General features: G+C 42.6%; 1 protein-coding gene across 2 annotated transcripts in view; it reads left to right on the forward strand.

Annotated features, from left to right (window-relative positions):
- CFAP99 (cilia and flagella associated protein 99) overlaps positions 1 to 27,782 on the forward strand; it is a 106,439-nt gene that overhangs the window by 23,225 nt on the left and 55,432 nt on the right. Inside the window, exons 3-5 of one of the 2 annotated variants that reach the window (XM_075194223.1) lie at positions 18,324 to 18,468; positions 19,693 to 19,787; positions 25,653 to 25,765. In XM_075194223.1, the coding sequence (XP_075050324.1) occupies positions 18,324 to 18,468; positions 19,693 to 19,787; positions 25,653 to 25,765 (353 nt within the window). The remainder of the gene's footprint in view (positions 1 to 18,323; positions 18,469 to 19,692; positions 19,788 to 25,652; positions 25,766 to 27,782) is intronic. The other variant, XM_075194237.1, reaches the window with a different exon arrangement.

Here is a 27,782-nt window from a genome sequence, read left to right on the forward strand (position 1 = left end):
TGGCCTATCTTATCTCTTTGTTTTCAGGACAAGCCCTGGCTTGGGCCTCCCCTCTGTGGGAGAGGAACGATCCAATATTACAAGATAGTGCCAAATTCATTTCTACATTCCGAAGTGTGTTCGATGAACCAGGTCGTGTGACCTCCGCTGCTTCCAGCATCCTCCGTCTGCGACAAGGATCTCATACTGTAGGCCAGTACGTCATTCAATTTAGGATCTTAGCCTCTGAACTTCAGTGGAACACTGAAGCCCTAGTTGCCGCCTTCTGGCAGGGGCTTTCCGATAAAATTAAAGATGCACTGACTACCCAAGAGCTTCCTTCGTCACTTGAAGATTTGATCTCTCTATGCCATCGTGTTGATATGAGATTTCGTGAAAGAGAGGCTGAGAGAACGACTTCTGCTAAAGCACCTTTTCGCTCTAACCCTCAATTTCGTCCAGTGTCACCCGCTGTGATTCCCATGGAGATTGGACGTTCCAAGTTATCTTCTGAGGAGAGGAAACGAAGAGTCAAGAATAGACTCTGTATCTATTGTGCTGATTCCACTCATGTCCTCAGCTCCTGCCCTAAAAGATCGGGAAATGCCAGGCCCTAACTAGTTCTGGAGAGGTGAAGTTAGGGTCCCTGGAGTCCTCTCCATCGTCTATGAAATCTAAAGTCTGCGCTTTTGATGTGACTATTTCCTTTGCTACCAAGACCTTTGAGTCACAGGCATTGATTGATTCCGGAGCAGCAGGAAATTTTATTTCCAAATCGTTAGTTAATCAATGGTCTCTACCAATGATTACCTTAAAAACTCCCATTACTGTGACGGCTATCGATGGATCACGTCTCATCAATGGTCTCATCACCCAGAGTACGTCTCCAGTAACCCTTCAGATTGGTGCTCTGCATCATGAAGAGATATCGTTTTTAATTCTTCCTGTTACGACAAGTCCGATTGTCCTAGGCCTTCCATGGCTTCAGTGTCATTCTCCCCAGATTGACTGGCGCACCCCTCAAGTCACGTCTTGGGGGCCTGAATGTCACCATCATTGCCTTTCCCAAGTCATTCCTCTCAAGGTACAGCAAGCTTCCATTTCAGCTATTTCACCGGGACTCCCTCCTCAATATGCTTCATTTACCGATGTTTTTGATAAAGCTCAGTCTGAACGTCTTCCTCCTCATCGTTCTTGGGATTGTCCGATTGATCTTCTTCCTGGCAAGACTCCTCCCAGAGGCCGGGTCTATCCACTCTCGTTACCTGAAACTCAAGCTACATCTGAATATATACGGGAGAACCTCCAGCGTGGGTTCATTCGACCTTCCACCTCGCCCGCTGGAGCTGGGTTCTTCTTTGTCAAAAAGAAGGATGGATCATTACGCCCTTGTATAGATTTTCGTGGACTCAATGCCATTACTATCAAGAACCGGTATCCCATTCCGTTGATCACTGAGCTATTTGACCGCATTAAGGGAGCCCGTATTTTTACTAAGTTGGATCTTCGTGGTGCTTACAATTTAATCAGAATCCGTTCCGGTGACGAATGGAAGACAGCGTTTAACACCAGAGACGGGCATTACGAATATCTGGTAATGCCTTTCGGGCTATGTAATGCCCCCGCTGTTTTTCAGGGCTTCATCAATGAGATTTTTCGGGACTTATTATATGTATGTGTCGTCGTCTACCTGGACGACATATTGATTTTTTCACAGGACCTGCCTTCTCACCACCAACATGTGGCAGAAGTCCTCTCCAGGCTACGGAAAAATTCATTGTTCTGTAAATTAGAAAAATGTTCATTCGAATTACCCCAGATTCCATTCTTGGGGTATATTGTTTCCGGAGTTGGTCTGAAGATGGATCCTGACAAAGTAAATGCTGTACTACATTGGCCCCAGCCAACTACTCTTCGTGCCATCCAGCGTTTTTTAGGTTTTGCCAATTACTATAGACGCTTCATTCAAGACTTTTCTTCCATTGCATCTCCTATTGTGGCCCTGACTCGTAAAGGGGCTAATCCTAAGCAATGGTCTACTGAGGCTATTCAAGCCTTTCAAACATTAAAAGAGTCCTTCTCTTCGGCTCCAATCCTTCGTCAGCCTGATGTGACACTCCCTTTTTTCCTAGAAGTAGATGCCTCTAATGTGGGCTTAGGAGCTATTCTCTCCCAACGCTCGGAACAGCAAAAATTCCACCCTTGTGCCTTCTATTCTCGGGGTCTCCTACCCGCAGAGAAGAATTATACCATCGGAGACAAGGAATTACTGGCTATCAAAGCCGCATTAGAGGAATGGAGATACTTGTTGGAGGGAGCTCGCCATCCGGTGACGATCTTCACGGATCATAAGAACTTGTCATATCTCCAGTCTGCCCAATGCTTGAACCCTCGTCAAGCAAGATGGTCTCTTTTCTTTTCCCGTTTTGAATTAATAATTACCTTCAAGCCAGCTGCCAAGAACAAAAAAGCTGATGCCTTATCTAGAGCCTTTGCTACGTCCTCTGATATGGAAGAGGTTTCCAACCATACCATTCTAGACCCCAAATGTATCTCACTGGCTGCTTCATCCACCAAAACGCTACCATTTGGGAAGACCCTCGTGCCTCCTACTCTAAGGAGGAAAATCCTTTCGTGGTTCCATGCCTCTCGTTTTTCTGGACACGCCGGTGAACACAAGACTTTTGAGATCCTCTCTCGAAGTTACTGGTGGCCTTCAATGAGGAGAGACGTCAAAGAGTTCATTGCTTCCTGTGAATTATGTTCGCAATTCAAATCCTCCCGCAGAACCCCAGCAGGGTTGCTGCGACCACTACCCATTCCGTCCAAACCATGGACCCATATTAGTATGGATTTCGTTACTGACTTACCACCTAGTAAGAACCATAACACTATTTGGGTCGTAGTGGACAGATTTTCGAAGATGGCTCATTTCATCCCTCTGTCTGGTTTGCCTTCCTCGTCTATCCTGGCTGAACATTTCATTAAAGAGATCTTCCGTATCCATGGATGTCCATCTGAGATTGTGTCTGATAGAGGAGTACAATTCGTGTCCAGATTCTGGCGAGCCCTTTGTAAAACCTTGGGCATACGATTAGCACTCTCATCTTCTTACCATCCACAATCCAATGGACAAACCGAACGTGTCAATCAAGATCTTGAGACTTTTATAAGGATATTTTCATCAGCCAATCAAGATAACTGGGTAGAGTTACTCCCTTGGGCTGAGTTCGCCCATAACAACATGTACCATGAGTCATCATCCAAAACTCCATTCTTTGTGGTCTACGGTCACCATCCGTCTTTTCCGGAATTTCCTGCCCTCCCACCCACCCAAGTTCCTGCGGTGGAGACTGTTTGTCAGACCTTTAAAAATATCTGGTCTCAGGTTAGAACCTGTTTGAAGAAGACATCTGTCAAATATAAATCTTTCGCTGATAAGAAGAGGCGGGCTATTCCACCACTAAAAATTGGAGATCGTGTCTGGTTATCCACAAAAAATATTCGTTTGAAGGTTCCATCCATGAGATTCGCCCCTCGTTTTATTGGTCCATATAGGATCATTCAAGTTATCAATCCAGTATGTGTGAAACTCCTTCTTCCTAAGAGTCTTCGGATTTCTAATGCCTTCCATGTATCTTTGCTCAAACCTCTTATTATCAACCGTTTTTCAACTCCTCCCTCAGCTCCGCAGCCAGTTCAAGTCCATCAGGAGGAGGATTTTGAGATTACCGAGGTACTAGATGCAAAAATTTCGCGAGGAGTCCTCCACTTCCTCGTTCATTGGAAGGGCTTTGGTCCTGAGGAGCGCTCTTGGATCAAAGCTGAAGATCTTAATGCTCCTGCCCTTTTGAAGAAGTTTTACTCCAAAAATCCGGACAAGCCCGGTTCCAGGCGTTCTGTGCCCACCTTTAAAAGGGGGGGTACTGTCACTCACCGGACCGTGAGTGCCTCTTCCCGGACATTTAGGAACCGTGGCCGTCCACCATCCTGAGGGTCTGCGCATGCGCAGCCCTTTTCTATACTTCAGTGTATACCCCTTTAACTTAATTGGCAGATCAGGCAACCTCCCTATATTAAGCACCTGTGGTCACTACCACGTTGCCTGATCTTGGAGTCTCATTCCTCATGAGTCTCTGAAGGTGTTCCTGTATTACTTGTGTATTCAGTGCTGCTGATTCCTGTGGTTTCCAAACCACTTCTACTACTGTGGTTCCATACCACTTCTACCATCAACTTTATCATCATGACTGTTTGCTGATTCCTATCCGCTGCCTCCGTGCACTACAGTCTTCTACACCACTTCAACGTTATTTTATATCAATGTGACTGTTTGCTCATTGCTATCCGCTGCCTCCGTGCACTCCAGCTTTTACCTCACTCACCTGCTTCTCATCAAGTCTGTTTGCTGATTTCTATCCGCTGCCTCTGTGCACTACAGTCTCCTGCTTGCAACTCGCCTGTGTTCAACATCGTGACTGCCAGCTGACTACTATCCGCTGCCTCTGTGCACTACAGTCTCCTGCTTGCAACTCGCCTGTGTTCAACATCGTGACTGCCAGCTGACTACTATCCGCTGCCTCTGTGCACTACAGTCTCCTGCTTGCAACTCGCCTGTGTTCAACATCGTGACTGCCAGCTGACTACTATCCGCTGCCTCTGTGCACTACAGTCTCCTGCTTGCAACTCGCCTGTGTTCAACATCGTGACTGCCAGCTTATTACTATCCGCTGCCTCCGTGCACTACACTCTCATCTCATCTTTGCTGTGACTTCCTCGAGACTGCCGCTTTTCATTACCATCTGCTACACTTCGTGATCTACAGCTCCGGCCCTGCGCTGCACTCCGGTTTCCCATCGCTGTTGGTTCCTGTGGTTGCTACTGGTTACCTCCGTGTGCCGCTGAGTCCTGCCGCTGTGGTCAGCGCTATCGTCCATCTCCTGCTGATCCACTCTCCACGCCTTCACGTGTTCCACTGGCCTCTACCCTCCTGTCAGCATTGGATTTGTATCTCTTCTACTACCCTCTGCTGGATCATCTCCATTCTCCTGGGTTTCCTATGAGTCCAGTTCCACGTGTTGCTGACTCCTGTGGATTCGTGTCCCTGTCGGTCTACTCACCTGTGCGCTGCACCTGCTAGACCGCTGCTTCTCCTATCCAGGGACTTCCTATCCAGTCGGTCTCCAGCCGCTCAGGTACCGCTGCAATCCCATCTGACTGCTACTGCTGAACCACGGTATGCATACTTCTCATTGACTGTGCTGTGTATTGCATATCTTGCTGGACTGTGTTTGGTTCTCTCTGGAGTCTGCTATCCGCTGAGTCTATTGCCATCATTGACTGTGTTATCATTGTGCTGGACTACTTCAAGAGACTTTCTAGATTGCAGACCTGATCAGTCATTTACATATATATATACCTATATTGTGCATATTACTGTGGATCGTGTATAAGGTGCCTGTGTATATCCTGTGTTGCAGTCTTCCCCCGTGCACCTCCTCACATATATATGCAGTGGTACAACTTGCTGATGTCAGACCACTGATCCCTGTTTCCGGTATCACCTGTTCCATTATCCTCTCACATAGCAGTGGTACAACTTGCTACCGCAGACCACTGACTACCTGGATACCTCCACTTGGATTCCATTCCTTCACTCAGACAGCGGTACAACTTGCTACCCGCAGACCGCTGACTCTCATCACCTCCTTGTTTCTGTTGGACATTCCTCCTCACTATAGCAGTGGTACAACTTGCTATCGCAGACCACTGACTACCTTCACGTGTCCTTGTCCATACAGTTCCTTGTGTATCATTACCTCATTATTACCAGTGTTGCTAGTCATAGACTTTCCTGAGCATCTCATCGGCCATCATTTCATGTTCCGTGATCACCCAGCTACCAGAGTACCCTATTACCATCTACATTGCTCTGGTAAGCCTACCATCTGGTGATCCCTGGGTAAAGACTCCTAGTGCCCGTGACAGTATGTTTAAGCCATCCTGCCACGCCAAGGCGCTTTTGCATATAGGATGGTCCTACTCTAAACAATGAGAGTCCCTATATTTGGGCCATACATATGTGTTTTTAAATTGAGAGCTAACTTACCAAAGAGGTACCCCAGAAGCCTCCAAATAGCAATCCAATGTCAGCACTCCCCCTCAGCTACTGACACCAACATGCCTCTCAGACAAATACAAAAGTGGAAGCTGCTCAAATCAATTTATAGGCCATAACAGGTGCTGAAAGGGTGGGGTTATCCTGCAAGGAACATACACACAACATTTTTTCCCCCAGCACACTGCTATAGCCAGCAACAGATCTGCCATTTCTACTGTAGATAAAAATGCAAAAGTCTTTGTTGCACACATTTGCAAATGTATGTTTAAGCCATCCTGCCACGCCAAGGCGCTTTTGCATATAGGATGGTCCTACTCTAAACAATGAGAGTCCCTATATTTGGGCCATACATATGTGTTTTTAAATTGAGAGCTAACTTACCAAAGAGGTACCCCAGAAGCCTCCAAATAGCAATCCAATGTCAGCACTCCCCCTCAGCTACTGACACCAACATGCCTCTCAGACAAATACAAAAGTGGAAGCTGCTCAAATCAATTTATAGGCCATAACAGGTGCTGAAAGGGTGGGATTATCCTGCAAGGAACATACACACAACATTTTTTCCCCCAGCACACTGCTATAGCCAGCAACAGATCTGCCATTTCTACTGTAGATAAAAATGCAAAAGTCTTTGTTGCACACATTTGCAAATGTATGTTTAGGCCATCCTGCCACGCCAAGGCGCTTTTGCATATAGGATGGTCCTACTCTAAACAATGAGAGTCCCTATATTTGGGCCATACATATGTGTTTTTAAATTGAGAGCTAACTTACCAAAGAGGTACCCCAGAAGCCTCCAAATAGCAATCCAATGTCAGCACTCCCCCTCAGCTACTGACACCAACATGCCTCTCAGACAAATACAAAAGTGGAAGCTGCTCAAATCAATTTATAGGCCATAACAGGTGCTGAAAGGGTGGGGTTATCCTGCAAGGAACATACACACAACATTTTTTCCCCCAGCACACTGCTATAGCCAGCAACAGATCTGCCATTTCTACTGTAGATAAAAATGCAAAAGTCTTTGTTGCACACATTTGCAAATGTATGTTTAAGCCATCCTGCCACGCCAAGGCGCTTTTGCATATAGGATGGTCCTACTCTAAACAATGAGAGTCCCTATATTTGGGCCATACATATGTGTTTTTAAATTGAGAGCTAACTTACCAAAGAGGTACCCCAGAAGCCTCCAAATAGCAATCCAATGTCAGCACTCCCCCTCAGCTACTGACACCAACATGCCTCTCAGACAAATACAAAAGTGGAAGCTGCTCAAATCAATTTATAGGCCATAACAGGTGCTGAAAGGGTGGGGTTATCCTGCAAGGAACATACACACAACATTTTTTTCCCCCAGCACACTGCTATAGCCAGCAACAGATCTGCCATTTCTACTGTAGATAAAAATGCAAAAGTCTTTGTTGCACACATTTGCAAATGTATGTTTAAGCCATCCTGCCACGCCAAGGCGCTTTTGCATATAGGATGGTCCTACTCTAAACAATGAGAGTCCCTATATTTGGGCCATACATATGTGTTTTTAAATTGAGAGCTAACTTACCAAAGAGGTACCCCAGAAGCCTATTTTGCAACCAGGCTGCCCTGACACCAAATAGCAATGATATATAATAAGTAGACTTATTTCCCCACCAGTCACAACATAAAATGAATAGCATCATGTCATGAACATAGATACCTTACAGTTATTTATAAGGGTTAACCCATCATATAATTGTGAGGAATAAAACCTAAATCATAACTGCAGTGTAAATATGGTATATTAATTGAATCTATTGATAAGTTGAGCTACTAAAGTGTAAAATGTGAAGTCAGAAAGTCTGCTCTATGTGTATTTGATGGCTCTGCACATCCCAGTGTGAAAAGATAGCTGTGTCACCTGGGGCAGCTTCAAAGAGCCCCTGCTGTGAGATATGGAACAAACGGTCCCCTAAAGAATCACCCCGGCGCTAGATCATCATCATCATCATCATCATTTATTTATATAGCGCCACTAATTCCGCAGCGCTGTACAGAGAACTCATTCACATCAGTCCCTGCCCCATTGGAGCTTACAGTCTAAATTCCCTAATATAGACACACGCTCACACACAGACACAGACAGACAGAGAGGGAGAGACTTGGGTCAATTTTGATAGCAGCCAATTAACCTACCAGTAGGTTTTCTTTGGAGTGTGGGAGGAAACCGGAGCACCCGGAGGAAACCCACGCAAACACAGGGAGAACATACAAACTCCACACAGATAAGGCCATGGTCGGGAATCGAACTCATGACCCCAGTGCTGTGAGGCAGAAGTGCTAACCACTAGGCCACTGTGCTGCCCCTAGATGTTAATAAAGTCCCTTTTTTCCCCAAAAAATGCAAAATGGTATTGAATAGGTGGCCCTGCAGCTTGAACACGGTTCACCAAACCGTAGAATCTGAAAATAAAAGCAAAACAACAAGCGCTGGGACACCTATAATAATGGTAGTTAATCCCTCTACATAGGATGCAATCCACACTTAAACCAATCCACAGATAAAATGTATTTATACATAGTTGAAAACATCAAATAAAATCACCAATAGGTAGATAGTTAAGTAGAGACCTAAAGCATCATTTGATGGTATTAAGATGCCGTAGAGTAATATTGTTTTCTCTCAAATATCTTCCACAATGATTACAAGATGAATCGAATTCCTGCACAATCTGCACAATATTGGCATATAAGGTAAAAACCTTAACGTATAGAAATATCCTCATATATTCACAATCATCAGGGTATATACAGACTCCAGAGAGAGGACATTTCAATTTACTTCAAAAAATGAATACATGCATGATTCAAAAATTATGGTCAAAAATAAAAAATAAAAATAAAATATTAAAAAATCCATAAAAACCACACGAATAGTCCAAACGTGCCAAGTAGATCCTGAATGTTTACAATAGAGGTAAGCTTCACCTATGTATAAGTAATACTATCGTCTAAACCAGGGGTGTCCAACCTTTTAGCTTCCCTTGGCCACATTGGCAGACGACGAGTTGGTTTGGGCTGCACATAAGATACACTAACAATAACGATAGCTGATCATCCAAAAAACCATAGAAAACATAGTTAACATATATATATATATGAGAAAAAAAGTGATATATATATATATATATATATATATATATATATATACACACACAAGTAAACCCGTGCATGATACTCATGCATTCTAGTCAAATCAAGCTACTTAAGGTCTTAAAAAGGTTCTTGTCATGCATTTGGGCCTAGCCCAGGCCTCCTCAGGGGAAGAGCGTTACTTCCAGACGCAAGCGCCCTTTTTAATGTGTGTTCATGAGGTAAAATTACCTCACGAAAATGAGTTTGAGCCCTCAACTCGTAAATTTAGCCTTTACTACCCCTCCCACGGGGGGAAGTGGGGATGATGGAAGTTAACTGACTTCACTATTCTAATTTTTTTGTCAAATAATGTCAGTATACCAAATCTCAGGTCAATTAGATGAGTCCTTTCTGAGAATTTTTTTTTTCCACACACACACACACACACTAACACACGCCGCTAGGCTTTTACTTTTATATATTAGATAATGCTAAGAATTTAGTAGGTCAGTGTATAACTCCGCCCAGCAGGTGGCGCTGCAGCTTGTTTTTTTTTCCCCCACACACAGACTAACAGACGCCGCTAGGCTTTTATATTTTACATATATATATATATATATATATATATATATATATATATATATATATATATATAACTTTTTTTTCAAATCCTCCTATACTTACCTTTCAATCGCCCTGTTCAAAAAATCCTCTCTAGTTATTATACTATAATCACTTTTTGTATTGTTTCGATGCAATATCATTTAAGCCAGGCATTGTATATCAGGGTGCCCTGACCAGGCCTCCAATACCTGACATATACACCACTGTGACCCCAAATTGTGACCCGTTTTGATAATTACACCACTATGTTAGTTAAGGGATAACAACTTATAATGGGCCAAAGAGAATAATATATAATGCCCCATTAGTAATACAAGTAGAAGTATGTAGCAGGGAGATAAGGTCCATGATGCTCCAGGACCAGGTGACTTTTATTCACTTGTCAGTGTCCCTTGAAATAATAAAAAAAATCCCTCTTAACTTACCTTTTAATCGGCTTGTTCTCCTGTCCTCTTCTCTTCTTTTCTCCAATTCTGTGCTGCTGATTGTTCTTCTCGTGCGGGTGTCTCCTCTGTGCTGCGCTCCTCCGCAATGGATGTTGGGCGTGATGACATCACGCCCGACATTCACTGCGAGCGCCGCACGGAGGAGGAGACATGGGAGGGAGCCGGAGTACCAGCTCACGTGACCGCGTGACCGCAAGGTAAGTAGTTTCTTTTCTTTTTTTTTTTTTGCAGGATTTTTTTTTTCCATTAAGAGCGCTGCCCCCTTGCCACAACCAAAACTCCTTCTGGGCTACATTTACAAGCGTGCTGGGCAACCCTGGTCTAAACCTCTTTATTGTATGTTCACTTGTACAGCTTTTTTCCAAGACTAATCCTTGAGTCTGGCCACAAAGGACAGTTCTACCACCTCCTATAAATTTCAAAAGTGGAGAGTAGAATGTAAAATTTGCCCGACTTGAATCCATAGTCTAGAGAATAATTGGAGTGCGGGACGTGGTACCGTCTATATGTACAGCAATATGTGCCCTTCAAAATGTCCAGGAGTGAGTGTCCATAACCACAATAAGATATAAACGTGAACAGATCTTACCCCATGTCGAAGAATTCAAGGAGTGGATATCAGCGGGGCTTGCCCGAACTGGAACCTGTGAGATATATCTTGACACAAGTTCGTTTTTGGACACCGGAATAGACTTTTAGGAACTGCTCAGCAGGGTGTCTGACTCAATGAGGCCATGTGCTGACTTGGCTATAATTTTATATAGGCAAAAGAAGACAGTTTTAAAATATGCCACTTAAAATAACATTAGTGATCAACCATATATAACTCAATAGCATGATGAAGGGCAGCTCATATGCCAAATTAAGCATTCTGCCACACAGAGGAGTTAAGGAAATGAGGGTAAGCTCTACTAAGACACTGTATCTAGACCTGTTTGGTATCAAAAGATGGACAAATTCATAGAGGATTTATTAATAATAAAATTGGGTCTGTGTGACGCTCCACAGATATGTTAGGTCACATAGTAGAATTGGGTAGTAAATCAAGCAACATGCAAATGGTGATTGAAAAGAGTATCACAGACCACAACACCCGGGAGTTGGGAAAGGTGTAAAGGTATCTTTAAAAAGCTCAGACCAGTTAAAACAAATTGTCAGTCTTTTGGAAAAATCAATCCACATATAAGTTGTCCATCTTCCTAGCCAATTTCCCATGGCACAGATTATACAACTCATGTAAGTGATACTCTGAATGTAGCACCTTTTATTTTAAACTGCTTTGCTTGTGTATGTTATATAAATTGTTTATTAATTGTTATTTTTATATCTGAATGCCCTGTACCTTTGCATATTAAATCTATAAATTTAGTAAGTTGCTTCCTTAATACTCTAGCGAATCCATTAGCGTATTAAAAAGAATATAGCTCAACCAGGTTAACCCTTTGCATGCCAGTGTGTGATTTGTTGATACATTTGAATAACAAGCTTAGTCTGTGCTTGCATTTACATTTGTGTAACATTCTGGAGGTGTGAAGCGTTAACCCTTTGTTTGCTGGTTGGGGCCTTGTTAGCCTGTGGTAGCTAGAAGCCTTGTGTGCCAGTGTGGGACAGTATATTGGGGTCCAATTGCCCGTATTCAATAGGTGGTGGCAAACCTGCAATGTGTGGGGGGGGGGGGGGGTGAGCGCTGTTTGGGTGTCGATTCAGTAGGTCTATAACCTGTGTGATAGGTAGAGAGAGACTGCGGGCTGGAATCGTGTGCAACCTCATACAGCAAACACCCAAAGTCACAGCAGCTGGGAGCGTGTTCGTGACACACCACATTAACATTTACTCCCCCACATAACATTAATACCCTCCTCAGTGTATTCATAGTCTCCCGAACACACACTTACCATAGCTGTACAATGCTGTGGACTGACTCCTCTGTTTGCCTGAGGGAGGTGAGAGGGGGAAGAAAGGTAGTGAAGGGGAGGGATTTACAATAAGGAAGTTTGACATAGGGAGGGGCTAGCCACTAGGATGCAATGCCCGAGCCACCTAGCCCAACACCCCTCCTAGGGGAAAATAATATCGGAGGAGGAAAGCCCCCTGTTGTTTCAGGCCACCCTCCGCAGTCAACTGTAGGATCGTCCCAGACGACATATGCCACTCGGATCTCAAAGCATTGTAACCCCTTCAGTGTTAGTGCTACTGTTTTAGCACTTTATTTGTTTAAAAAGGGCTTTAGCCATTATGTTTATTTTTCAAATGCCCCTTCAATCACCCTAATGAATCGAAATACACAAATAACGCTGGTTTTATATAGTGGACCGGTCTCTTATTAGGTCACACACACAAAAGAGATAGATGATATCTGAGAAAACTATCTGGATTTCAAAGGACATTATTGTCATGTGCAGACTGGAACGGGCATTACTTTTTACTGGTTTTTGCCTTTGGTTAACTGAGAGGTGTAACAAATTCTCAGCTTGTCTGGTCCAGCAAATTATCTGTAGAATCTGATTTTAGTATATTTCATCTTATGAAAAAAACATCTTTGGAGAGGATTCCTTGGCAGATAGGAGTTTAATTATTTAAATTTTTTGAGCAATTGAAATTTAAGAACGGTAACAAAATAAGAAATAGTATCCATGTTATTCTAACTGTCCAGTAATACATAATTATAGATATAAAGTACAAGAACATTAACACAATGTTATAGATCATTATTATTAATTGTATTTATATATTATGGTACAGTGAAAATAACATGGACACAGTTTCTTGTTTTATATATAATTAAAAGATTTAGGGGTCTTTTTAGCACACGGAGAATCAACGGATTTAGGGCTTCTCCTAAATCCTAAATAATGCATTTATTTAACAAAGCCGCAGGCCAGCGGTAGCTATCACTGAGGGCCAATGATGATCCTTTCAAAATTAATAGGATCATTATTGGACTGTTGGTAGTTGACTATCTTTGTGCTTAGTGACCTTCCAACTGCACTGATAGGCCCCCCTCCAGGAGTAATCCAGTCTCAGCAGAACTCATGCAATTGGGACACTCACAATCATGACCACACACTGGATCTGACCCACCTATAACCATCACTATGCATTGCACGCATTGCATGCCTTCCACAGCCCAAACTGGGTATCAGTGTCTATACCATAGCTGTACAATGTTGTGTTCTACCTAAAGAGAACACGGATCAGACACAAATATTTTCAGCGTGCACAGAAACCATTGATTCCTATCATGGCGCATGGCCTGTTTCCCCATACACTCAATATTGTGCATTGCGTAAGGAGTTGTATATTCATGGCTCTTCTGTGTTTGATCCATGTGAAGATACCGGGTTTTCTGGCCCAATGCTACCCACTTCAAGCTGGCTGGCCACCCAGGGTTGTCTTCCTATGCCAGGGAAGTCTAGTTAGAAAAGTACAACAGTACATTTATTGTCATACAAACAACACTAGAATATTATGTACACACGGTAAATATATGCCAGGCAGGTCTACCACATTATCTGATCTTTACCCCACTAGTTTAAGGAGTTACAGTCACCTGGCTGTCCAGACTTCATGACCCATGGATCTCTCTCAGCTGCATTTATAGACTCTAGTAGAGAACGACAACTCCAAACCAGATCTTGCACTCTTCATGAATGAAATCCCAGAATGAACACCCCCTCCCCCTGAAGTGGCTCCTTATATCTCGGGTCTAATTTCCACAGTCTTTCCCCTCGCTGGGCAAACCCCTGGGTCTATTCTTCTTAACCATTGGTCAGTGCTGGACTAGGGGGGTATGGAGAGGGGAGTGAAGATTAGCTGTCCTTCCATAGAACCTCCCCTGTTAGATGGCCTGTCTGGACTAGCCTGGTGAGAACAATGGACACTAATTAGTTTTCCCACTCCAGCATCTGGCAACCTGATCCCTACTCATAATCCTGGCTTCACTTTAAAGAAGTTAATAACCTTACTGCAAGTCATCAATATACAATACACAATATACATATTTACACTGAACTACAATGTCCCCTTAGCCACATGTAATTAGACAATGCAGTTGTAGTCTGGTGAGCTGGGGAACAAAAGCAAGGGCTATAAAAAGTACTTGTTATAATCCACATTATGTGAGAAACGAGAAACAGAATGTTTATTGCTATCACACTCGTTTCATCACAATCCATGTGCACTCTGTGGGGAATACAATGGATTAAATATGGAGGGAATATGCTAGTCTAAGCAAAACCTCAGTTGATGTCTGTTGAGATGAGTGTTTCTAAAAGCCCCACATGAATATGTCATTATTTAAATAATTTTACTTCCGACTGCCATTCTGGTGCTGTTATGGCTGGCGATAAAGAGACTTGGGATAGATTTACTAAAGCTTCTAAAAAGGAAGCGTGGAGATGTTGCCCATAGCAACAGATTCTAGGTATCATATATATTAGTACATTCTAGAAAATGATAGTTAGAATGTGATTGGTTGCTATGGGCACGACCTCCACTTTTCCTTTTTAGAAGCTGGTTGTTTCTGAATGATCAGATCTTCCATAGATTCCACCTTGCACTGAATGATCAGATTCTAAAATCTGGTGTTTCTTGCTGTTGTCCCCCATTTCTATGGCCTGTCCACCACATGACTGTCTACTCTCTTATTTCCTTCCTGAACCTTTGTCTCTTGCACATCTAGGGGTAAATGTATCAATCTGCGGGTTCTTCAACACCCGCGTGTTCAGCCTCTTCCGCGATTAAATTTCAAGCGGCGCTGCCTTGTAAAGGGAAGTTAACCCTTTACAATGCAGCGCCGCTTGAAATTTAATCGCGGAAGAGGCTGAACACGCGGGTGTTGAAGAACCCGCAGATTGATACATTTACCCCCTAGTTTTTCCCACCGCCTTGTCTATTTCCCTATGGGGACTATTTATTGCCGTAATATATTAAAAAAATCTCGCAGGGGCAGATGAGTTAACATAAGAGGTAACTTATCGCATTGCTGCTCCAGACACAAGGGATATGCGCATCCACGACCCATCTAGCCGGTTCACGCATGCGCAATAGTAATGAAAGCCCGGACTTCAGCTTTTAGAATCTGAATTGAACCGTTAGCACACTTGCCTAGACACATGAGTACAGACAATTTAACGCACTGAATGACATATCTCCATGTGTGTGGCCAACACTTATTCACACATAAGTTTCTTACAGTCAAGCACCTGTTTGTGCAGGTTTCTGTTCAGCTTTAGAGCGTCCTGTTCACAGTATATTCTACTTTTCAGCAGGAGAACACTGTAAGAGCAGAAGGAATAGTCTAATTGCTCCTGAGAGAGATATAAATCATTTTACAGTAGTTTTTGTATGTCTGCCAGCAGTAGATTGACATTCGTAATGAGTCATTTAATTGTGCACTTGAAGCCTGCGTGCTAGTCTCACTTACAGAGAATTTCAGAGATGGAGATCTGATATTATAATGTCAAATAGATATAATTTGGAATCATAAATCTGTCACCGGCAAATCCAGAATTATAATTGAAATCCTAGCTAACATCTGAATCATCCACTGTCACAGGAGCACTAAATATTTCTTTGTATATTAACGGATGTTTAATCCATTTTTTATCAGCAACTGTCTCGTGCGGTGTGAGATCTGATGTATGTTAGCTGATTATAGTGTCATTAGTTCCACTCACGTTGTGTATCATAGATTTACATGTGGAATGTGAGGCGGGGGGCATGAGGGATCTCTCCTACATAGTGGACTGGGGTAAGTACTGTAAGATTCCAACATGAGGTGCACCTTATAACTGCAGAGCATAATGTACTGGTGCAGAATTGAGCCGTTCCTGGGTTTTGGGGAAGCAGCACCTGAGGTCAGAGAACTAACTAGCCATTAGCATGGCAGGGGTCTCTAGAGCGGATGGACATTCATGGCGCCCCCTCCCTCCCTGCCAGGCCTATAGCAGCTGCATAGTCTGTTATAATCTATTACGTGTCACGACTTTCAGAAGGAATATCACTGACTGGTATTAGTGCAAAAACTGGGAGGCACGGAGTCTAACGCACCACCGATGCTGCCAGGGACCCCCGCAAGGAGGTTTGGGCTTTGCTGTGTGTGATGCGCAGGTTGCGGTTCTCCCAGCGCAGTGAATGGAGAGTAGTCAAACAGGCCGAGTCGGAACCAGAGGAGCGCAGTACAACGGAGAGAAGGCAAATCGTAGTCCGGAACAGTCCAAGGGTCAAAACCAGTGCGGGCAGCGAAGTACAAGGGGTGATCCGGAAGAGTAGTCAAACTACAGCCAAGGAGTAACACAGGAGTAATACAGGAGCAACAATGCTGGAGCTGGAAGAACCAATACTCTGGCAACCTAATGAAGTTTATATAGAGGAGGAGAGGAAATGAGGGGCAGGAGTATTCCCGGCGATCAGACTCAGCTGAACGCCGGGGAAGCGTCCTTTAGCTAGGCTACAACAAGCGGCATCTCGCGCATGCGCGCGAGCCGCAGTCACGTGCCCGGAAGTCGTCCCGTTGCTAGGCAACGGGATGTGTATTTGGAGAGAGAAGGTGTCCGTCTCCGCGCTCACCACAGGCGCCGGACATTACGTTAGTGACAAAGGAGTTGTTGGGGTTCTGGTCGGAACTCCCGTTGGTGTACGCTGTGCAGAACTTTGATCCGTGGCTCTTCCAGTGGATGGATTTGGATGACATTTAAAATAAAAACAAACATAACACTGTACTGCTAAGCTGCTAATTATTTTTAAAAGGTTGACAGGTACATCCAACTCATTGATAAATAAATAAGTTGAATATCTAAACCCGGGCAACGCCGGGTACTTAAGCTAGTATATTATATATATCTAATATATAAATGTCTAGTGGCGTGTGTTAGTCTGTCTGTCTGTGTGTGTGTGTGTGTGTGTGTGGAAAAAATAAAACCAAGCTGCAGCGCCACCTGCTGGGCGGAGTTATACACTGACCTACTAAATTCTTAGTGTGTGTGGGGGAAAAAATTCAGAAAGGGCTGAAATTTGGTATACTAAGATGTTTTTAATTTGTTAATTTAATTTGTTAATTGTTAAAAGTGTTTATAAAGATTTAAAAAAAAGATATATATATTTATTGAAGTGACAGTTGGGAGTGGTTGGTGGTTGAGGCCTGGGCTATGGCCCAAATGCATGACAAGAACCTTTTTAACACCTTAAGTAGCTTGATTTGACTAGAATGCATTAGTATCATGCACGGGTTAACTTGTGTGTGTGTATATATATATATATATATATATATATATATATATATATATATATATATATACATATATATACATACATACATACATACATACATACATACATACATACATACAGAGAGAGATAACCTCATTTTTAAGCAAAAGGCTAGTTACAATGTATTAGTATTTGTGTGTCATTTGCATCTTTTTTTTAAAGTTTTAACTTACAGCAAAGTGTTACCTACAAGGGAGCTGGGGGAACCTTATTTATTCTCAACAATAACCATTATTTGTTTGTCTAGGAGACCTTAAAGGCATTAACAACCTATTAAGGTCACCTTGAATTCACTAGCAGAATTTAGAGCATCTGGGCCAATGGCCCTATGGCTATGCCTATTATGGAATCTATTTCTGTCATGGCTGTCAAAAAGCATCTAAAATTGTAAATGGGAAATTAGCCTGTATTAAAGAACAGGTCCATGCTAAATGTTGTATTTCACAAACCTTCTTCCAACTAGCAACTTAGAGAAGTTTGGATGAACACACTACTCAGTGCAGCGTGTCTATAAAGCTGGGTGAACGGATGCTACCAAGGAACGGCAGCCATTCAATTAGCTTAATTGTCAAATTACACTCACATTCCATGGTGATAGCGATCGTTACCGGCACCAACGGGTGCGTTTCTCCGGGACTGTAGAGTCACTACAAGCAAAAACCATTAAAAAAAAATCATTATATGCAATGGTTCATACAATGTCTTATAGAAGATGACAACTCTGTTTTGTGCATGTTTTCTAACCCTATGCTTTCATTTTTATGTTTTTCTAGACACTTAATGATGCAGAAGAACGATTTGTTCTTGAAGTTCTTTCTGGATGTGTTCAATATAAAGATGTCCTGGGCATCGTCGTGCAGGCTTTCCATGCCCGTGATGGGAAGCATTCTTTGTTGTCAGAGCATTGTTTGTATGTTGGTAGGTGTCACTGCTGTCGAGAGTTACATTGTGTCGAATGGCAAATGACCCAGAACAATTAAAATAGGCTCTTCTGAATATTCTGATTCCAGTACCTAGGCTTTAATATAGTTTAGAAAAACTGCTTATATTTTATTTGTTTAACACAGCAGCAAATGTAAATGAATAAAAGGATGCTTTGCAGCGTCTGAAAAATATAGATCACATGAAGAAAGAGACAAATAGAGGATGTATGTTTTGTATCCATTCAGTAAGTGCATTTGGGGTATTGTTTTTAGACTGTATAAATGCCCTCCTGTACCCTACAATACATTGGGCAGCCTGAAATCCTTAACTAACTACACAGATCAACTGAATTTCCTAAATGGAGCGATCCGCCCAATTATAGGTGCACATCCAACTGACATGCTTTACAGTTTACAGAATGTCTCACCAAGCACTTATACTGGCCAGTGCAAAGACTTTTATATTGGCTCACGAAGCAAATAAGTGCATCATTTATTCAACCAACCATTTCATTACTGAATGTATATCATGACCGAATATATTTTATGCCTTCATGTCCCGACCTGTGTCACATGTATGGAATGTGCTGGCTTTTGTATTATAGCGAAATAATTATGTCTGCAAATGAGCTGATCAGAAAACTGCCAACGGGAAAACCCCATTTCATCAAATGCATGGAAAGGTGCTAAACTGCTGCTCCTAGTGATATAGAATGCAAACCACGGTGCAGAAAAATAAAGCACCTCTCATTGTATGAGTTCCTTGTTCCTATGCTCCTGTGTTCCTAGTTCCTGACCTTGGCTTGTTACCTGACTTATGGATTACCCTTTGAATCTCTGGTTTGCAAAGAGTGTCAGAGAGGTTAGTCCGCCTCGTGTAACCCTCCCAAGGTCAGGGGCCTCTAAAGGTGGGTACTGGATTCACTGGGCACTCCATTCTATGTTCTACCCCTGATGGGGTATATTGACTAAACAAAGATGGGTGAGAATGGGTTAAAATACACTCTGTGAAGACATCAAATCTGTGAAAACCTCCAGATAAGGTGGTTTGTCACAATTGGATATCTTACATTTAATCTATTAGTTTCAGTTTAATGATCATAGGAAATGCGGGCTCCATCTCTTTCAATATCATTTTGATAACTTGACTTACTGTAGGTTATTATTGCTATGTTGTTACAGAAGAAATAACTTTGCTAATGTCTTTATTTTTTTGCAGTGATATGTTATATAACCACATTTAAGCTAGAAGAACTTGGTCTTCAAACCTTTGGTGGAATTATTAAGTGTCAAGATGTCATAAAGATTGGCAAGGTAAAAAATGAGTTTCTGAGTTATTGTATGGGCAGTCTACCTTGTATGGACTCTCCAACCCACCAACTAGACTTAGTAGGACCCTGCCTGCTTTTTAGATTCTGTCTCTAGAAAGTGGAAAGAGTTTCACATGCATATGCTCAGATCCAGTCTCAGAACTACCATTAGTACGGCAGGTGCAGTGCACGGGGCCCATGGAGATAATGGGGCCCACTGCACGGCAGAGGCAGAGGGTCGGAACTAGCGAGCTGTGGGCCCCGGTTCCCTGCACTAGGGCCCACAGCCTCTGTCTCAGACCCCACATCATATACCCAATGCCAGCGTTCAGTGACACAAAGTGGTTCTCACACTGGTGATTTCAAAAGCGCTAATGACGGCAGGTGATTTAGCGGCGAAGGATGTGTGCCATCCTCCTCTCACCAAAGAGAAGATTAGATCCAGGTAAAGTTAGATATTCACTTCTAGAGTGTATATCTAACCAGGAAAGATGTAGGGACTTTGGGTCTAGTAAGGTTAGTGGGGGGTGGCAGTGGAGTGAACAAAGGTGGACTTATCCCTTAACTTAAACTTTTCAATTTCTCTTCCAATATGCTGCTCCTTTAACTCTGAGTTATGTTTTATATACTCTGACAGCCGGTGGCTGGCTAGCAAATTTTAGCCCTGGGGGGGAAGGTGGGGTATGGGGGTGACTCGGCTCAGCAGCCTGATAGCAGTATTGTAAAGGAAAAGAAATGCAGGTAGCCCAGTGACACTGTCCAAGGTAGCCCACTGTGGGAATCCCCCCAGCCCAGCCCCTGCTAACAGTAAAGGGACAGGTTCGCTTTATTTCATGATAAATACATTAGTTACGTCACCCCCCCCTCCTCCGCCAACCTTAGAACCACGCTTAATAAATAATAATCAGTAGTTTAATCAATAAATATATATTTTTAATAAATGTTTTCTCCTAAAATACTACATGGCTTAGTCTTATTTATGGCTTAGAGAAATCATGACAGCGAGGGAACATTGAAACTATTTTATTACATGTGTCATTTGTGAATATGTCATTTTTATTGCTTGGAGTGCGCCCGGAAATAGGCTTCTCCGCCAAACTGCAACATGTAGGCGCAGAGCGGGTTATATTAAAATGATAGGACAAGACTGCCAGCTCAGAATTCAGGTCCTGTTGTGGAGTGAATGTGGCCAAGCTTGAGAAGGAACACCCCTTACACATGCACCCTCTTTATCTCATTACAATAACCTCACTCCACAAAATAAACACCCCACACAAGTCCTCACCTCAGCCTGTGTATGCTTCTGCTCCACAAACAGAAATCTAGCTGCGTTGTCGCAATTCAAGACACACGGCGGCTCCAGAACTGCATTCGCACTATAGAGTGGCTGTTTTGCTCTTCGTAAATTACCTCTTATAACTTTATAGATCTGAATGTTCCACTTGCAGCCTCCTAGGTAATAGAAAACTTTAGAAAAAATGGTGGCTTTAGACATAGTATTATAATCAGTGGTGGGCATGTATGCGGTGGTATGCCATACTTCTCCTATTGCTTTCATTGTAAAACTAGCAAATTCCATTCACTTATGTTTTCCTTACTAACCCTTCTAAATTTCCACTTCGACCACTGATCATAGTCAACAATAATACTGCACGTTTGACATATTTGCATGCTGTGCTTTGGTATGTGAGCGTTTGGTCATTGGGTGACAACTGTAGGATGTGTTTTCTGCTGTTCCTGTTGGAGCGGGGAGGAAATACTCCAGCACACATTGATTTTTTACTACGCTGCATTGGAAGGTCAGGTATTTACATCTATGCTTTGAATATGTTTCTGATCATTCGATTCATATATGACAGTGGTAGACAAACTGCGGCTCTCTAGTTTGCAATGCATAGTAACTGTTTCTGCATTCCCAGACTGTCATTGTGCATGTGACTTTTATCTCAGAATATTAAATTCCATCAAGTGACACTTAAATTCTAAATTCTAAAATCAGCTTGGCTCACTGTATCAATGCCCCAGTAGTACTTGTGTGTTTTATCCTCTTGAATAGAGTCCTGGGAGAACAGTCTGTTACATTCACACACCCTGAGCATCTGCAGAAATTATACCTTTTGTGTGTCAGATCATCCTACATACTCCTCAAAGTCTGTCATCATTCTGGTATAGATATAAAATGCCGTTTCCTTTTAATTGAGTTGTTAATGTGCTGGGTTGTCAAGTTTAGGCGTGGATTGTTTTTATTGCGCTTGCTGAGATGTGGAAACAATACGAGCTCCCGCAGATGTTGCAGCAGTGTTAGGAGCGAGGAGCAGTGCACCAGGTGGGACGTGAACCCACTCGCTGGTGACATCACACCCCGCACCACAATCTCCGCAGTAATGAACATATGCATCCTACAAATTAGCCACCTATAATTAGATTTCTTTTCTGTTCTGAAATTGTCATTTGTTACTGAAATAGCTACAGCCTGCCAGGAACACAACACTCGTACATCAGCACTGTGAAAGCCACATTCTTATTTAAACATACATTTGCCTGGAATATACATGTGTGAGCTGAAGAATTAGGGTGGCAATACATTAGAATTGAGGAGGAGCTCAGGGGTAGCACGCAAAGGGCCACTAGACCACAAATTCAAGTTAAACCAATATGAAAATATTACTTGAATCATTTACAAATATAGAGTATATATGTTCCTGCACTATATTATATGTAATTGTGGTAAATCATCATCATTTTATATAGCGCCACTGATTCCGCAGCGCTGTACAGAGAACTCATTCACATCAGTCCCTGCCCCATTGGCCCTTACAGTCTAAATTCCCTAACACACACACAGACAGACACACACACACTAGGGTCAATTTTGATAGCAGCCAATTAACCTACCAGTATGTTTTTGGAATGTGGGAGGAAACCGGAGCACCTGGAAGAAACCCATGCAAACACGGGGAGAACATACAAACTCCACATAGATAAGGCCATGGTTAGGCATTGAACTCATGACCCCAGTGCTGTGAGGCAGAAGTGCTAACCACTTAGCCACCGTGCTGCCCTATAAATCTGAATGCTGTTTTTCCTCAGATGTTATAGTCTCAGATAGGCTGACTCATACTTGCCAACTCTCCCGGAATACCCGGGAGACTCCTGATTTCCGGGTAGGTCTCCCAGACTCCCGGGAGAGCTGGCAATTCTCCCGCATCTGCCCACTTTCTAGTGAAGTGGGAATCGCCATCATTTTAGCCCGCCCCCCCGTGTTAAAATTACGCGATTCACGTCGCACCGCCCCCTCATGCACACCTCTACTCCGAGACTCCCGGAGGCCAGCCTGTAAAGGTTGGCAACTATAGGCTGACTACAATGCCCTTCAGTGGTCTTAAGCTGAGCAGAGCCGGATTTAGACCTCATAGGGCCCTAGGCAGGATACTGGTTTTGGGCCCCCTTCCTGAAACAATCCATAGCACTATATTTTTGCAGCCTACCATATACCCCTATAGTAATGTAGAAGTGAAAGCATGTGCCGCCGCATGCCTACCATATACCCTTATAGTTAAGTAGATATGAAAGCATGTGCCGCCGCCGCCGCCAAAGGTGGTGAGGGCGTGGCTTGCATCTTTGGGGGCGTACCTAACATGTGAAAAGAGCAAGGCCACCCTGCTGCAGAAAAAGGCACCCCTAAATAATTACCAAGCAGTCCCGTTTTTTTAAGTAGTTGGGTCATAACAACTTAATAAATATTGAAGTCAGGGCAGAAATACTTACTTAAGTTGTTTGCAAAAATAATACGCATAAATCCAAGTATGTGCTCTTGTCACTTTTGTCCCTCTATCATCACACTGTGCCCCTTCATTGTCACTTTTGCCCCTTCACAATATCACATGTGCCCTTTCACCATCACCTCTGTGCCCATCACCATCACCACCTCTGTGCCCATCACCAATTCTGTGCCCCTTCACCATCACCACCTCTGTCCCTCCGTTGTTTTACTTACCTTTCTATTGCCTTTCTTCTCCGGCGCGCTGCTCCTCCTCGGTCAGTCCAAACAGATCCCGGTCCCGGCAGCCTCTTCTCCTCTCTCTCTCTATCACTGAGACACTGAGAGGAGGAGAGGCTGCCGGGACCCGATTCGCGGCACCCGACCCCCCCCCCCCACACGAGTCGCCTGGGGGGGAGGGGGGATTTCCGCGAGTCGGGGGAGGGGCCGACTTTTTTTTAAATTGCTCCTGTCCCCCCTCAGCTGTGCCCCCCGAGAGCCGCTAGGCCCTAGGCAGGTGCCTAGATTCCCTAGCGGTAAATCCGGCCCTGAAGCTGAGTACACACTAATGCAATCTTACTTCAATTTCTGCAACGATTTCATCAACTAAAAGCTCCGATGAGCATGCAGATTCATGCATACACACCTAACCCGACCAAACGGTCGTGAATTGTGTGATCTGTGAGATAATTGCATGTTATCCAGCTGGAAATCTGGTGTGCATAGAAAAAATAGTCAACACTTTATCTCAGATATCTTCAGTTCTGATGATGGGCCTGAGTCATTAAGGAGAGCAGAGCATAAAAAAAGGAGTAACTTTGCACCTGGGCAAAACCATGTTGTGATGGAGGGGGAGGTAAATTTAAAATATGGGGACAGATTTATAGTTGGGTTAGGGCATGTCCTAGACCAACTTTAAATTTCAGTGACAAAATAAAGCCATGACGTATTTGTGCACTAGATGAAAAAACAGCCAGTATTTAACGTATGTGCAAAATAATAAACCAATTTGCACCCCTTGCATTGTAACATGGTTTGTCTCAGAGAAAATGTACTCCCTTTTTTGCCTTACTTTCCCTAATGACTCAGGACCAATATCTTTAAACCTTCATATGTATTTGTGGGTGTTATCAGTAGTTCTTGTATCTAAAGCAACTTGCATTTGAAATTTAATGGGAAACAAACTGGTGCATTATGAAAAGACATAAAATTCACTAATATGCAGTAGAGTTGCCAGGTCATTCATGTAAAACCAGTATTGTTGCTGCAGGAACCTAACATGCATTTATACTGCTGTAATTGTGATATGACCTTGCAGAATATGTATTACATATGTGTCCCATTCTAAACGTCTGTTTAGGTTACCACTGGGAAACCAAAGCTCGGAGACAGTCATCTGTTTATAAAAGTTTCTGCTAAATCAATTTATTTCAGCTCAGGTTACTGCAGTTAGTTTTAATCATCTGCCAAGTTTACTTTCTTTATTTACAGTTGTCAGTGCTGAATGGCTGCAATATTACAATGGTCGATTCTCCAACGTATGTGTGTGCGTGTGGTGTAACTCCCACCAATTGGCTGCAAGGGAGGACGTTTACATAGCTAGCTAAGGTTGTACAAAGGTGTACAATCCCTTACATCTAGCCATACATTGTATTTGTACAACTTGTTTGTTTAATAATAATAAAAATAATAATAATATAAAACCACGCTACTTCACATAAAAGATATCCAGTTAAAACCTCTATACCAGAGGTGTCCAAGTTCAGTTCTCAAAGGCTACCAGCAGTTCATGTTTTCAGTATTTCTTTAATCATGCTCAGGTGAGTTAATCTATTTGGCTGGGTCAGTAATTATCCCACCTGTTTCTACAGACAGAAATCCTGAAAAACATGCCCTGTTGTGAGCCCTTGATGACTGATCTTGGACACCTCTGCCCTATAGTGTCTGATATTTTCCAATCTTGTTTCTAAAAAATTTCTTATCACCCAGATGTGATCATATCTGATCATCAGAAATAAAATAATGTGTTTTAAACAGTTGTGTGGGATGTTGAGAATTCTGGAATAATCTCTTTCGCTGCTCCCAGCAGTCATACACCTGTGTCTTCAGTTTCTTAGGTTTTTCTTAGACCCTGTGAATTTGAGCACTTGGATAAAAGATGAATGGAGTCGGATATATGATTCAAACTACGTCAAGGAAAACTGGATAAATTCCCTGCTGAAGTGAGTATTATCTCTAATAAGGTAATGGGAAGTAAAGGTGGAGTGAGACCTGGGGTGGGATGAATATATCTGTGATATTCCTATTAGGGAAGCTGCAGTGTGTAATGTATGGTATGGGGTATAATGGATCCTGTCCTGTAGATTATATGGACATTTGAAGTCACCGTAGCGTCTCATGACTATATAAATGCACACAGCCACATGCTAAGTGCTTTTCTGCAGGCCAACTACCTTTTAATCAGTTACTAAACCGTACAAGATATTTTATCCCTTATAATACTAAATTTATATTTTTTAAATAATTGAAATATCAAATTCTTTACAATACAATGTGACTGGTCTACTTTTCTTGTTTAGATTTCACAATGTCATTTGTTTTTTACCTATATTGATGCTGGATCATTGTAAAATGTATGCCAAAAATTATAAATAAAGTTTTTTTAAAAAATAAATAAAATGTGACTGAAAAATAAGAGTAAATGGTGTATGGAGAGGTAATGTGTGAGGGCAAAGACACAACAACATGTAAGGAGCATCGCAGCAGCTGCGATTTTAATGGGTTAATGTGCAGAATAAGTTTATATTTGTTGAGGTGTGACATAATAAATAATACTAAAGTTATCTTGCACTGAAATGCATAGGTATATTATTGTATGATTCGTTTGAATCTGCAGCTAACTTGCCAGAGGCCGCTCTCCCCATGAGATGGGGAAAGAGGGGGGAAAACCTTTAATATGCTACTAAGGATTCCCAAAACCAGCGCTCATAGCCTGGGCTGATGTCGGCAATATGGGGGGTGTCAATCAGCATGGGCCGCTACCGGCCCTGGGCTATGAAAGGCTGGCTGGTGACACTATGAGAGGGAAACCAGCAGCACCAGCAAAAATATACTGATCTATCAATTTAAAGTTTGTTGCCCCACACCCACTGCACCAGGGATGTTTGGGAAGTGTCCTAGTGCTTCAACTTTGGGCTGTTTTCTTCTAGCGGGTGACACATTTGTTTTGTGGGCCCTATTCTCCAAGAAATTTAGCACAGTGCTGAACAGGATAGGTCTCAGAGATATATATATATATATATATATATATATATATATATATATATATATATTACAAGCATACTTTCCAACTCTCCCGAAATATCTGGGAGACTCCTGAATTCCAGGTAAGTCTCCTGGACTCCAAAGAGAGCGGGCAAGTCTCACACATGTGCCCATTGGGAGCCAAACTTACGCGTTTCGCACCATTTTGGCTCCGCAACAAAGATTACACTTTCGACACAGGGTCGGGGCCAAAGTGACGTGATTTGACAGGCCCTCCCACCACTCCCACTCCCTGGGATCTCCCAGATGCCAACAGCACAAAGTTGGCAAGTATGATTATAACAGAGGGAGCCCATAATCATCATCATCTTTTTATATTTTGCCACTAATTCCGCAGCACTGTATAGAGAACTCACTCACATCAGTCCCTGCCCCATTGGGGCTTACAGTCTAAATTCCATAACATACATACAGACACAGACGGAGACAGACTAGGGTCTAATAGCAGCCAATTAACCTACAAGTATGTTTTTGGAGTGTGGGAGGAAACCGGAGCACCCGGAGGAAACCCATGCAAACACGGGGAGAACATACAAACTCCACACAGATAAGGCCATGGTCCAGCAGGTTAGAGGCTGTGTCCCTCTACTGTTCAAAGGGGACTTACCCTTAATATCAGTACTATGTTTAATAATACATTTAATCAAAGAAAGATACACCTATCTGTAATTACTTACCAGCAGGCATTTTAAACAAGTAAATCAAATATAGAGACGTATATTAGTTACTTATCAGGTGGATTAAGTGTTTTTCTTATATAAAAACAGCAAATACATAGGTGACACATAACATGGAGCCCCTTTGGTATACAAATAATTGTTTATTAACAAAATGCAGACACAGATAAAGCATAGTAGTTTTTGACTGTATTTTTAATAAACTTTTATAAACAAATATTGCATATTACTTTATTAG

The sequence above is a fragment of the Mixophyes fleayi genome, chromosome 1 (assembly GCF_038048845.1).
Source record: "Mixophyes fleayi isolate aMixFle1 chromosome 1, aMixFle1.hap1, whole genome shotgun sequence".
In the NCBI taxonomy this organism is placed as follows: domain Eukaryota; kingdom Metazoa; phylum Chordata; class Amphibia; order Anura; family Limnodynastidae; genus Mixophyes; species Mixophyes fleayi.